Below are 12,717 nucleotides of genomic sequence, written 5' to 3' on the forward strand. Positions count from 1 at the left end.
TATGCCAGACTGTTGGTTTGTGGTTTGTCAAGTGGGCAAAAGGGGAAATTTGGAGGTTGGGGTGTGCTAGCATACTATTAAGGACACATGAGTGCAAAAAGCTGTGGTGTGGGTGCCTTACAGGAAGGTTGTCTGCACTGGGCCATCCCATTTATGCCGGTGCCTCAAGTGAAGTGCAGCCACATACAGACAGACGGGCCAAGAGTGAGTGAGACGGAGGCCTGGAAACCTTTTACTCACCAGAGACAGTGACATGCACTTAATTTTTCAGGAGTTTTTTGGTGCCACCAGAATTGTGTTTGATAAGTGGCACATTTTGGAAAAGATCAAAGGCTACTGAGGTAAGTGAATGCTTTTTAGATACTATAGAACTATATAAATGACAGCTATTAGCCTGTTCTTCCAGACTTACTTTTATTCATGTCCCTGATTAGTTAATAAAATGATTGGTTAATGAATGTGCTGATGGTTTGAGTCAAGGCTAGCACTGTTCACTGATACTGATGAGTTGAAGTTTGATATGCAATGGCAAACTGGACAAGCAGTTTTTTTTTTTTTTTTTTGTTTTTGTTTTTTGCCAGTCTCATGCGTCAGTCCCATGCATACCTAAACTTTTATTCTAGTATTCAAGTATATTCCATTTATCTTTGTACTGACAAATATTCAGGGTCACATTTTCACAAGCACATTGTACATTACATTGTAAACGAGTATTGGGTAAATAAGCCAACATCAAACATGTTTTTGCAATGACCAGGTCCCAGGTCTCAAAAGAAAAAAAAACAAAACTCTGTTTTCCCGCAGATTGTCTTATCAAGGGATGGCATAGCTGCTGTCGGGACAGCTGATGGGAGGAGTCAACTCAATTGAACCAAAGACCTCATGTGTCCAAATTGGTTTTAGAGAAGGCGAGAGCAGTATTGCCTAGCAAAGACAATAGAGGCAAGTGTATGGAGATTCAGCAACAACAACAGCAAGAACAGTGTTCTTTCAAATGAAATTGTTGAAAAAAATATCTATTTTAGGTTTATACCCTTTATCTTCTGGATGTGTTCTCCAGCCAGTTATGCCCTCCCTCTGAGGAGAAGCAGCGAGGTATGTTAATTTGTTAATTCTATATCTATACACACCCACTTCTGTCAACAGTCAAGTAATAAATGTATTTTGAAAAAAGGTATCATCAGCAGCTCCTGGCCGGCTCTGTGGAGCAGGACCAAAACCTCATGGAGCTTTGCAGGAGAGTGAGATGGACGCTGCTTGGCAGGAGCTCATGGCCATTACAGAACTACAGGTGGGCCTAAATTTTGAGACACAAACCACAATCTCCTTTTTAGATTATCCTTAATGTAAAAATGTTTTAATGTCTGTGTAAAAAAACAAAAAAATAAAAAACTTGATTAGGCCTAATATTACAAAGAAACATGGGAAAGATAATGAATAGAGAGACTGGGGAAAAGTAGGAGCCCCCTGCCTGGCACAATAGCCATCTGTTTCCCAGAGAAACTTGATCACACTTATGAGAGCCCTTCATATGGTGGCAGGGAGAATTGCCGGACAAATAATGCTCTGCAAACACAGGTGCAATTAATTAGCCTCTGCTTGTGACTCAGTGCCCTTTATGGTGCATGCATTAGCCTACTGTTTTGTGTGTTTGTATATATTAATGTATACTTTCATTCTAGGAGTTTGAAGCCCCTGGTGAAAGTACCTTTGAAACAACACAGTACCAGACCATGGCACCCATTGAACCTTATGGAATTGCTGCAGAGCTGCCTCCTGGATCCTGTGAGATCAGTTCCAATAATTATGATGGGTGCTACTCTGAGGAAGTGCCTGTGCATCATCAACACAGCAGCACCCAATCACAGTACAGACACTCTGAGTCACAAGCTAATCAGAAAGTACCATCAGAATCTTCTCTCTCTCTCTTGGCTTTGAGAGACCCACCTGCCTCATCGGGGGAGGGTCGTGGCCAGTGGAGGGACAGCACCCAGAGCCTTTACAGACACGTGCTATGGACACAAGGACAGACTTCACATGGTTGCCTGACCAATGACCTGGAGTCTGACTCGGGCCTCTCTTTAGGTTCCAGTCCTCCTCTGGCCTCTCCAGAGGTGAGCAGTGGGACAGCTGGTTACCAGATAGATATTAAAGATTGCCATTATGAAAGACAATCTGAAGGGCAGAGAAATGCGTCCTTTTACTCATTTGCCTATCAAGACAATACAAACTCATATATACACCCAGAACAATATTTTTCAATTCAGACATTGTCTTACCCACCTTCCAGTGGTCCAGCTCCTCGGGCAGTGAAACTACATGCCCAATTGAATGGCCAGTCTGAGCTTTATAATAACTACGGCGTGTCCAGTAGAGGGAGCTCACAACAAGCCGTGTATAACAAGCAGCGGAACAACTTAGCGCATGCGCCGATGAGTAGGGATGAGCGACGGGCCTTGGCTTTAAAAATCCCTTTTCCCATGGAGAAAATTATTAATCTACCTGTGGACGATTTCAACGAGCTACTGTCCCAGTATACCCTCACTGATACTCAACTAGCATTAGTGAGAGACATTCGGCGGAGAGGCAAAAACAAAGTTGCAGCTCAGAATTGCAGAAAAAGGAAGCTTGAAAGCATTATTCAATTGGAACAAGAACTCAACCAACTTCAGGCTCAAAGACAGCATCTAGCTCAAGAACGACTTGAATTTCAACAAAGTCTTGCCTTCATCAAATGTCGCCTCTCTGAACTCTATACTGAGGTCTTTACATACTTGAGAGACGAAGATGGACAACCATATTCCATTAATGAGTATTCTCTACAGCAAAGCCCAGAGGGCAAAGTTTATTTAGTACCACTTAGTGAGACGCAGAAATGATTAATGTATTTTGCAGTGGTGTTGGTGTGAGCTTTGCACTAAAGAGGTTGTGGATAAACACTTTGTCTTTATTAAAAACGTTTTGTATAAAAGTATATAAAAAATTTTTTAAAACAAAATTGAAAGAGGGGTGTCCACAGTCTTCTGTCAGAGCACTGTCCTGCAAACCTGTAAGAATGAATTAAGATTAGAATTAAGTCTTAATGGCATGTAATGGTCAAGCCTCTATTCTGCACCTTACCTGTAGATCATAATCACTGGAAGGCAAGTAATCTGTAGTCTGTCAGCAAAGTATTTTCTTGGTCCCATAGAAGGTGCCTGAACAGCAGATACTGGTGTTATTATAAGCAAAGGCAGCATGCACAAAATATACCATAATACATTTACCAATGGTCCAAGTTATTAACTGTACAAGTTATTTTGACAGGCTACATTGAGTAAAGTTACACTATCATAGTTGAGAAGTCTGGTCTTACCTACAAACAGCATTAAGCCCTTTTGCAGCTTCTGCTTGCTAGCCTCAGGCTCAAGTTCTCACTCTCCCCTGCTTCAATGATCCTGGTGGTGGTCTACTTCTCTCCCTCAGCTGGTTTCCATGGCTAGCCTCAGACTGCATGTAAGCTAGCCTCCTCCAGATGATCACTCCAAAACTGAAGGTGTGGTCTGTTGAGCTGGCCCTCAATGAAGAGTTGCTTTGTGCACCACTTGATCCTCAACAATGATGCATTGCAGCTCTATTGCAGGCCTTCACATGTAGATTATACCTCACATGGTGGGAATGAACGTTCCCAATTAACAAACCCTCTTTCCCAATAAGGCTAACAACACTTAAAAAAAAAAAACTCAAAAGTTTTATTTCAACTTGATTGGGTGCAGATACAAATAAAACCAGACTTAAAAGGAAAATAATCTACATAAAACCTCATTGGAATGCTTGCTTTCCAGAAACACAAATGTTTAAATGAACACCCCTTCATGATTTATCTACTGTACATCTTCTTGCAGCAGCTGTAACCTGCCACAACTGTTTGGCTGAGCAGATTTGAGGTAAACCTGCAGCTGCCCTGTCACTCGCTTCCTCTCCTTGCTCTCCTCTCCTAAGTACTGAGTCCTGTTGAACAATATGGAACAACATTGTTAACTGAGCACTGACTTTGTATGGCCTGACATCCAGAGAATTGTTGCACTTTACGAATCCCTAGACATCGACACTAGACTTAAGATTGTCTATTTAAAGGCTTACCAATTTCAAAACCGTCCAGGGCGTCCATATGCTCCGCCGCCGCCGCCGCCACCACCATTGTTACCACCGCCATATCCTGGAGAGAAATAGTGCACACTCAATATAAAGTTAGATCATTAAGAGCAGCTGGCAGATAAAGTCCACTAGATACACACCACCAAAGTTCCTGCCACCTCCACCACCACCAAAGTTGTTCTTCATTGGGCCAAAGTTAGAGGGCTGGGGCTCATAGTGACCCATGTTGTTATAGTTGTTTCCACCGCCACCTCCGCCGCAGTTACCTGTCAAGAGAGGTTTGAACTTTTCAGCCACATTATTAAAAAAAATGGAGACAACCTTCCTATACATACCATAGCCATTGCTGTCATAGCCATTCCCATAACCACCACCACCGCCGCCGCCACCGCCTCCGCCTCCTTGATTGTAGCCTTGGTTGTAGCCCCGGTTGCCCCCATTATTGTATCCACCAGGTCCACCACCATAACCTTAAAAATAGAAGTTTTAAGTCAAGAAGCCACAAAAAAAAAAAAAAAAAATAGCACAACTATTTTAAAACACCCACCATCATTGCAGTTATATGGACCATCATTATATCTGCCCCCTCTTCCACCTGCAATTAAAAGGATCGATTAGGCAGCTGTAATTCAGCAGGTCAATACTCTGGGAGACCAAACCTACCCTGGTTGAAACCTCTGTCATAGTCGTAAGGCCTTCCGCCGCCGCCACCGCCACCGCTGTTACGGCCTGACCTCATTCCCATTCCAACATTGTGCATTTCCTGTTTTGTAAGCGCTTTCCTGACTTCACAGTTGTGAGAGTTAATGGTGTGGTATTTCTGGACTGTGAAGACATTGCAAATCCAATTAAAATACTGCCTAGAGCAAAATAAACACACTCCCAATTATACTTACTGACAATCCTGTCAACTGCATCATGATCATCAAAAGTCACAAAGGCAAATCCCCTTTTCTTTCCAGTAGAGCGGTCAGTCATAATGTCAATAACCTCAATCTTTCCAAACTGGGAAAAGTAGTCACGCAAATGATGCTCCTCTGTATCTTCCTTGATTCCACCAACAAAGATCTTTTTCACTGTAATGTGAGCACCGGGCCGGTTGGAGTCCTGAAGGAGGGAGATACAAGTCAGATTTTAAAAATCATAAAACTATTTCAATAAAATTAAAATGAAAGGATCAAGAAATGCTGCATGAAGGCTCTAATCAAATTTATGGAATTTTCTGCCTTGAGCAATTTCATTAAGATGTTGCACTAACATGTTAATGTTAATTACAGATAACCACGGATTAAAAATAAACTTTTAGACAACTGCTTTAACATACCTCTCTGGAAACTGCACGCTTGGGTTCAACTACCCTGCCATCCACCTTGTGTGGGCGTGCAGCCATAGCATCATCGACCTCCTGCACTGAAGAGTAGGTCACAAAGCCAAATCCTCGGGACCTTTTGGAATTGGAATCCCTCATAACCTTAAATACAGAAAAAAGTAAGACTCCGGTTGTATGATTTTAAAAATAGCACGAGAGAAATATACATACCACACAATCAGTTAGGGTGCCCCATTGTTCAAAATGAGCTCTCAGGCTTTCGTCTGTAGTCTCAAAGCTCAACCCCCCAATGAACAGCTTGCGGAGCTGCTCTGGCTCACGTGGGACCTGAAGAATGATTAAAGCAAATGTGGTTGGTCATTTTTGCAGTGGTAGAACGCAGACGGTTGGGTTATACCTTTACAAATCCCAATTCATTTAACCCTTGACGCAAATTAATGTTAAAAGGGCGCTGAAATGTATTCAAACTGCGTCACAAAAAGGCGAGTAGCAAGGCAGACACGACCGCCATTACCGACGGCACCAACAGTTAAGCGATTACATTTTACTTTGAAATAAAACTCGACCTACTCATTCAAGATTTATCTGCGAATAATAAGAATGCAAAATTGTATTTACAAAACGAGCGATCCAAAACGGGATTTTGGGTTTATTTAGAGCTGCATGAACAAAGGCCATGAGGCCCAGCTTTTACAAAATGGCGGATTGTGCAGGCTTCTTTGCTGCGCCAATCCTCCGCCAAAGCTCCGATAATTCGTACTACTCGTAATTAAACGTATTTTGTAAATACCATGCAAAACAATAACAATCGTTCATATTGTCCTAAATCGTTAACTTACGTCCTTAGACATGCTTGAACCTGGGTGACTCCTTGGACGAACAGGGAGAGGCGATGTGCGTCAGCCGAGCATAAACCGGTTTTCCAGACTAGGCTAAGTACCAAGGAGGACACACCTTCTTTCTGACAATTGGTCAGTACTTCCCGCTGCAGTGAGTGTCATTGCTTTCAGAGTTTCAATTGGGTCAAACGGCAGTCAATCTCTTCTGTGGACCAATCTGCCTTAGTGGGCGTGCTGCTACGTTAGACAAAGGGAGTGCAGTGGGGGTTATTTTATGCAACTGTCTGACTATAATTGTACAAAATTAGTACTTTTCTAAGTGCAATAACCAATATGAGCAATATTTTTCGTTTAACGTTAACGACCAAACTACGGCTTGAGTGTATAATACACATTATTGATACGTGATACAATCACACGGCTAATTCTGCGATTATTTTCCTTTGTTATGGGGTCTATCTCGAGAATAGTCGCTTTATTGCTTACTACCGCAAACATTTGTAGATTCCATAGACTGGTAGATACTGCACTTTTCTTCATTCTTCATCCCAAAACATGGCTCTATGTCCCAAAGCCAGGGTTTTTTCAGTGTTAGTCAGCTGACCAAGGGGCGGGCTCATTTATTGTGCGTCTGTAACGCGCGCTTTTTTACGCACGGTCTTCTTTGTGGGTTAGCTTAATGCTAAGTTAGCTCAAGCTTTGGCCCGCAGAGCAACACAACAAGCAACAGGCATAACCTCTTCAATCAAACCACTGGCTTCTGTGCAAACACGCAATTAAAGGTATTTATTTTGTATTGCCTTATATCGTTTGTGGAGATGCATGTTGATTTCTGCGAAGAATCTCTTTGGTTCGCCAAACCAAATAGAACACCATTGTTAGCTTCAGGGCTAGCTTCGCTCTTCGAGCCTCTTCTGTGTTTTAACACTACCCAGGTTACATACCCACACATTGAGTTGACGTTATTTTTCTGCTTTTGGTATTATCCAACACACTCCTGGAGTTTTCCGTTTTTACGCTACAGTGTTTTATGCTGACTTTTTGATTTTGTAATTTGGACATCTTTGAGCTTTGGTTTGTGTTTTATTTTGTGCAATGTAGTGGTCCAGGTTCCTCCTTTAACATGGGTAAAAAGACTCGTGACGAAGAGTCGTCTTCTGATGAGGAGGAGTATGTGGTAGAGAAGGTCCTGGACAGGAGGGTGGGCAAAGGAGGACGGGTCGAGTTCTTCCTGAAGTGGAAGGGATACTCTGAGTAAGTTTTACACGTGAATTTTTTTCTCTGCATTGTTTCCTCAAAAACAAATGCTTTATCTAGTACTGAACAATCCAAAACAGTGTTATGTACAGACTCCAAACAATTACATCAAAATTACTTTTGTTATTGATGGAGGGAGTGTGTAAGCATAGTCAAGATGTCCATGGAGACATTAGCCAAAATTAAATGAAAAGTAGACAAAAAGAGCAGTGAAATTTTAACCATACATTTCCACCTTATATGTCTACATAATTAATACAAATAATGTGTATTATACAGTTACATACAGAATTATCTTTTATTATTTTTTATCCTTTCAGTAAACACAACACCTGGGAGCCAGAAAAAAACCTTGACTGTCCAGAGCTCATTACAGAGTTTATGAAGACTTATAAGAAAGGTAGCAGTGGAGGATCTACACCGAGCAGTGGGGGCAGCAAAACCAGCTCAGTGGGGCGCTCCAAAGAGTCAAGTAGCTCAAAAAGGAAGGGCTCAGATGACGATGAGGAGGGAGGTAGCAAACCAAAAAAGAAAAAGGAGGTGAGCATCGCTAATTATAATGATACTGTTGGCATTGTGGAAGTGTTAATGTCTTAATTTCATTATGGATTCTCTTTTGTTTCAGGAAGATGTGTTGGTAGCACGTGGCTTTGAGAGAGGACTTGAGCCAGAGAAGATAATAGGAGCAACTGATTCGTGTGGAGACCTAATGTTTCTAATGAAGTGGTAAGTTTCTGTACTCAATATGGAGATGGCAATCTGAAGTACAGTGAATTTTCTATCAACAGATTTAGACTGGTACTAATGTAGTTCTAAACAATAAAATACCCCCCAAAAAAGTGTGGTTTCAGTACTGGTTGTGAAAACCAGGTATCATTCAGATACAGATGTAAACATACAAATACTTCTTCTGTGTTTATTTTTTAGAATCCCCTTCCATAATGTATTTAAAATTTAAATTGCTTGTGTACACATTTTCAAATAGACTGTATAAAGAAATGGACTAAGCGGGTGTGACGGCACCCATAGTATTTGGCATGAAACCTGTGATGTTTATGGTTACAGGGTCGAATTTGGGGCTGGGCTCCATATTAGGAATAGGAAAACTAGCAAAAATAAAAAACCCAGGATCATGTAGAGTGGGTTACTACAAACATTTTAGGACCAAAATGACGAGAGGGGCGACATATTCCAATGTTGGTCAATGGGAGCCAGGGTCAGTATGAGCTGGAAGTGCCTCCTGTATGTTAGCTATGTCCATTTTTATATATACAGTATGGTCCAAATACTACTAAAGTATTTATTTCTGATTACGAAATCTCCCTGGGCAACTGTAAAACTGTTGGTCTATACAACAATTACATTACAAATTCCACCACCCACTTATCTCTTATTGCCGAGGTAGTATGTCACAAATAACACGTTTAGATGTTTGGTTTATTGTAAAAAAATTTAAAGGGGAAACTATTTCCAGAAATCAGCTTGTGCTGTGTCTATGGCTCTTGATGCATTACATGAAAACATGTTGCTTTTGGTTGGTGTTTCTATGTTGGAAATCCTGAAGTGAATGCCATACAGAAAGACCTTTTCCCATCCTCCCTCTGCCACTCATGCAACTGTTGCACATCTTAGTGCAAATATCACAAACATTATATCAACAGACAAGGCCTCAAGACTAGGCACTTTCAGAGCAGCTCTGACAGCGTGGTGCTTTGAAAGCTATGCAGCAATTTGTCTCCTGCACATTTGCTTGATACACTTCACTTCACTTTAGCTATAACTTTTACATTGACTTATTTTAATGTCTTGATGAGTATGCCAGATTGATCCTACAGAATCTTAAAGATGTAATGTAAACAATAGGACTTACTTTGTATTTTAAATCCTCAATTCCACCTTTCTTAAATCTGAAATCATTCCAATTATCCTCTGGCCTGGCAAGTGTACCCTCAGGGGTCCCCATGCTGTCTTGTGCCAAGCGTAATTTTAGCAGTTAGCGGTTAAACATTGTTGCATTGTTTATTTTTGACATTGGACAAAATGTATTGATCCAAACGGGGATATATGCAAAATAATATTTAATGTGTTTTTAACATCTGCATGTTCATAATTGTTTTCACTTTGCCCCCAGTCGTTAGTATTTATGCACAAAAAAACTGCATTGATATTATTAAGAGAAGGTATGCAATAGGGATGTGAATATCAATACTTGCTTGGTGCAAATGTGTCAATACTTTTATGCAAATATAGATACAAATTAGGACATCAGATTAAGTGTGTTTAATCTTTTGCTCATGGATTAGTCAGAAGTCCACATTGTTTCAGATCTGTAGTGTTTTTCTCTTCCTTGTAAGAAGCCAGGTATTTATGCAGGCAGATTCTGGTTAATTCACCTGTCAGTCTAAGCTCTAAGGGGTCATCAAAATTAAGCCACAGTCAGGAGCGTTAAAGTGCCCCCAGAGAAAAAGTTTCGTGACCTCTACTAGGTGATGACTCTTGGCTGGTCGTGCACTGTTTAGTTAACCCACTATTCACAAATGTATCTAGTATCTAAAACTTATGTAGTTTACCATGCGTATTGAGGGATAATTTTATTTTATAACACTGAGAAGTATTCAAAATTTTAAGCATAAAACCACCTCTCCTGGTGCTTTTTAAGGGCTACAAATAGGACTAAATGCTGCTCCTTTTTGTTTTTTTTTAATCCTGATTTTCTCAAATGAAAATGCAAAGAAATAAAAAACAAATGTATCCTTTTATTTACTCCAGTTCCATGTATTTACTTGCTGTTAATTCTTCTGCATACTTGTCCATTAAACCTTTCAGGAAAGACTCTGACGAAGCCGATCTTGTGCTTGCAAAGGATGCCAACCACAGATGCCCGCAGATTGTCATAGCATTCTACGAGGAGCGCCTAACTTGGCATGAAGATGGGGACAAGAAAGAGAAGGAGGCTGTGAGTGCATGAGAAGACCTCTAGACTCCAGCTTTAAGTCAGACATTTTCACACTTAAAATCCTACTGTGTGTTTTCTTCATCGTTCTACAAAGACTGAACACAGAACAGTCGTCCATGTCGTTCTCTTGGGAGCACACAGACCCTAAACTACGTCCATTGTAAAAGGAGATCTGGACATGGGTGATGAGCTGTTGGGGTGGAGTGCAAGTTCTGTATTTTATTTTTTTACTATCGTTGTATCATGCTTTAGTACCTTTAGTACCTTTTAACTTCATTTTTAGATCTCTCAGTAAATTACCTTTTTAATTATGCAGCAAACACTGGCCAAACATTTGAGTAAATGTAGTAATGGCAATTTTTAAGTTTGAACATGGATGTTAATGTAATGTTTTTAAAATTCTTTATATCAATAGTTCAGTAAAGTACATGCCCTCTTTTGTACATTTGGGTTGTTCCAATTTTTTTCAAACCACCGTATATATTGGTGTTTATGAAGATCAGCGTCCTCCTGCAGTTTTTCTCTGCCCCCTTGTGGCTGGAAATATAACACACTGTGAATAATATTTTTTAATGGTTACTAGGTTAGTTTTAAAAAGGGTCAAATACTCAACCATGAAAATCAATGCAGATTTTTTCAGATGAGACTAAATAGATTGTTGTTTTCTTAGGTCTTACATTTAGCCTCATTTTGTACTTGGGAGCTTTACGTGTACTGTGGACAACATGTGCAGCTTGTTCACTATACATTTTGAGAACTAGCTGGCTCTGTTATTTGCGTTTTTGTACATGTGTGTCTATACACCCCCTGTAATTTCCATTTACACAGGCAGATTTTCTATAGTTTTTGTGTAACGAGAGGTACAATGCTGTATAGCATTTTTAATAAACATTTATGCTTTTTACTGCTTTTAGGTCAACTAAAGCATAGTTTTCTAGCTAAGAGGCCTTCCTCAGTATAACAAATTAAAATATTTGTAGAATCGAAAATGTCTAAATACCCCTGTGTGAGACCGCAGACTGTGTATCCATAAATCAAGAAGCATTACCGGCAGATGGCGCACTTGAGTGTCCATGGTTTTGAATAGAGTCATTGCCTTAAATAGCGGCTGCAATGGTTAAATGCGCTTAGGAAGTTCCATTTATCTATAATAAGAACTTATACTTCCATGGAAAGTTCCTTTCCTTAACATTGACCCGGACGTGCATCATTGACCGCCATGACAATGACCATCCGAATTGATCAGTGAGATTAGGAAGGAGTACGGAAAAGGAGCAATTACAGGAGCAATTATGCTTCCTTTCAAGGCTCCTTTAGCATAATAAGCTTGAAAGGTTCCTAACCAGGGTAAGAAGCTATGAGGTATCCCACAGTCCACTGCACAGATCAAACCGAACGTGTCCAAATACTTTTGTACATGTTCTACACTGTAGTAGATTATGTATGCAGAAGCTTTTAATTAAACTCAAATTTATTGTTTACATGTTATAACTACTATAGCGCCACATTAGCCCGTTTGATATGCATGTAATGCAGCGCCGCGCACATACGTGTGCAGGTTTAGCGCAGCGTCATTTCACTCATGTACGTCACTTTATGTCGGCTACCGTTGTGATGAAAAGACTGAAAGGTTTAAATAATTTACACAACATTTATTAGAAAACGGTTTAGTTTTTTCTTATATTTACATGTTAACCAATATATAGTTTTGCATTTAATATCAAGTAATGCATTTCAAACTTGGTTTTGTGTTTATCCTTGTTTTGTGAACAACCTTTGGGACCCCTCTGCGAGGCTCCTTGGGGGCCCAGAACCACTGCCCTAAAACATGAACCTGTAGTAGAATCGCACTTCGCGGATGACGTATATCAAGATCAAGTATTTTTAAAATTGGAAACATTGATTTCAACAATTACACACCATATGATTATTATCATAAGACCACATTTTGCTACCCACATCCCAATGGTGGAATTTTCCAAGCAAGTTTTTTCACACTAACTGGTGCAAAGGTCACTAGTAAATTTCCAACCCCTGGGACCATTAAGCTGGGTAAAGGCAGTAGGTTGCGGGCTACAATGGTGTTTGGGGCCCAGGCTAGTGTAGGTTTGGTTCAGGGAGCTGTGCTGGTACTCTGGAGCCTACATATGCAAATGCATTAGTGCAAAGAGGTTATTCCTAACTTTTTGTTCTTTTTT

The 12,717-nt window shown here is 40.4% G+C and overlaps 3 protein-coding genes across 5 annotated transcripts; 2 read left to right on the plus strand and 1 right to left on the minus strand.

Moving 5' to 3' along the window:
- nfe2 (nuclear factor, erythroid 2) lies at positions 1-2,937 on the plus strand. 2 transcript variants are annotated; one of them, XM_020929773.2, is made up of 5 exons: positions 1-341; positions 805-942; positions 1,026-1,095; positions 1,175-1,291; positions 1,683-2,937. In XM_020929773.2, exons 3-5 carry the CDS (start codon positions 1,048-1,050, stop codon positions 2,877-2,879), a joined length of 1,362 nt encoding a protein of 453 aa, XP_020785432.1. In that variant the 5' UTR covers positions 1-341; positions 805-942; positions 1,026-1,047; the 3' UTR covers positions 2,880-2,937. The 2 variants fall into 2 exon arrangements, with proteins under 2 accessions (XP_020785432.1, XP_055021681.1); XM_055165706.1 differs by having other exon boundaries at positions 2-341; positions 805-946; positions 1,065-1,095.
- LOC110164682 (heterogeneous nuclear ribonucleoprotein A3 homolog 2-like) lies at positions 2,927-6,464 on the minus strand. 2 transcript variants are annotated; one of them, XM_055165707.1, is made up of 12 exons: positions 6,307-6,464; positions 5,678-5,794; positions 5,462-5,608; positions 5,034-5,244; positions 4,801-4,962; positions 4,685-4,732; positions 4,473-4,607; positions 4,278-4,403; positions 4,123-4,198; positions 3,356-3,990; positions 3,121-3,197; positions 2,927-3,047 (listed from the first exon to the last, which is right to left on the minus strand). In XM_055165707.1, the coding sequence occupies exons 1-9, from the start codon at positions 6,316-6,318 to the stop codon at positions 4,128-4,130; spliced, it is 1,029 nt and encodes a 342-aa protein (XP_055021682.1). In that variant the 5' UTR covers positions 6,319-6,464; the 3' UTR covers positions 2,927-3,047; positions 3,121-3,197; positions 3,356-3,990; positions 4,123-4,127. The 2 variants fall into 2 exon arrangements, with proteins under 2 accessions (XP_055021682.1, XP_055021684.1); XM_055165709.1 differs by lacking the exon at positions 3,356-3,990.
- Positions 6,465-6,927: 463 nt separating this feature from the next.
- On the plus strand, positions 6,928-10,962 carry cbx5 (chromobox homolog 5 (HP1 alpha homolog, Drosophila)). The gene is made up of 5 exons (XM_020929776.2): positions 6,928-7,088; positions 7,408-7,560; positions 7,884-8,103; positions 8,189-8,289; positions 10,390-10,962. Exons 2-5 carry the CDS (start codon positions 7,430-7,432, stop codon positions 10,529-10,531), a joined length of 594 nt encoding a protein of 197 aa, XP_020785435.1. The 5' UTR covers positions 6,928-7,088; positions 7,408-7,429; the 3' UTR covers positions 10,532-10,962.
- The last annotated feature ends 1,755 nt before the right edge of the window (positions 10,963-12,717 follow it).

Source organism: Boleophthalmus pectinirostris, unplaced genomic scaffold (assembly GCF_026225935.1).
Source record: "Boleophthalmus pectinirostris isolate CB_2022bp ecotype Guang Dong unplaced genomic scaffold, ASM2622593v1 HiC_scaffold_8, whole genome shotgun sequence".
In the NCBI taxonomy this organism is placed as follows: domain Eukaryota; kingdom Metazoa; phylum Chordata; class Actinopteri; order Gobiiformes; family Gobiidae; genus Boleophthalmus; species Boleophthalmus pectinirostris.

Excerpts from the sequence above, each read along its gene's own strand:
- nfe2 (XM_020929773.2), top strand. The coding sequence starts at position 1,048 with ATGTGTTCTCCAGCCAGTTATGCCCTCCCTCTGAGGAGAAGCAGCGAG. Across the intron at positions 1,096-1,174 it reads CTCTGAGGAGAAGCAGCGAG|GTATCATCAGCAGCTCCTGG; the intron begins GTATGTTAATTT and ends TTTTGAAAAAAG. Across the intron at positions 1,292-1,682 it reads TGGCCATTACAGAACTACAG|GAGTTTGAAGCCCCTGGTGA; the intron begins GTGGGCCTAAAT and ends CTTTCATTCTAG.
- LOC110164682 (XM_055165709.1), bottom strand. Across the intron at positions 4,963-5,033 it reads TGCAGTTGACAGGATTGTCA|TCCAGAAATACCACACCATT; the intron begins GTAAGTATAATT and ends ATGTCTTCACAG. Across the intron at positions 4,608-4,684 it reads TCCATATAACTGCAATGATG|GTTATGGTGGTGGACCTGGT; the intron begins GTGGGTGTTTTA and ends TCTATTTTTAAG.
- cbx5 (XM_020929776.2), top strand. The coding sequence starts at position 7,430 with ATGGGTAAAAAGACTCGTGACGAAGAGTCGTCTTCTGATGAGGAGGAG. Across the intron at positions 8,104-8,188 it reads AACCAAAAAAGAAAAAGGAG|GAAGATGTGTTGGTAGCACG; the intron begins GTGAGCATCGCT and ends CTTTTGTTTCAG. Across the intron at positions 8,290-10,389 it reads CTAATGTTTCTAATGAAGTG|GAAAGACTCTGACGAAGCCG; the intron begins GTAAGTTTCTGT and ends TAAACCTTTCAG.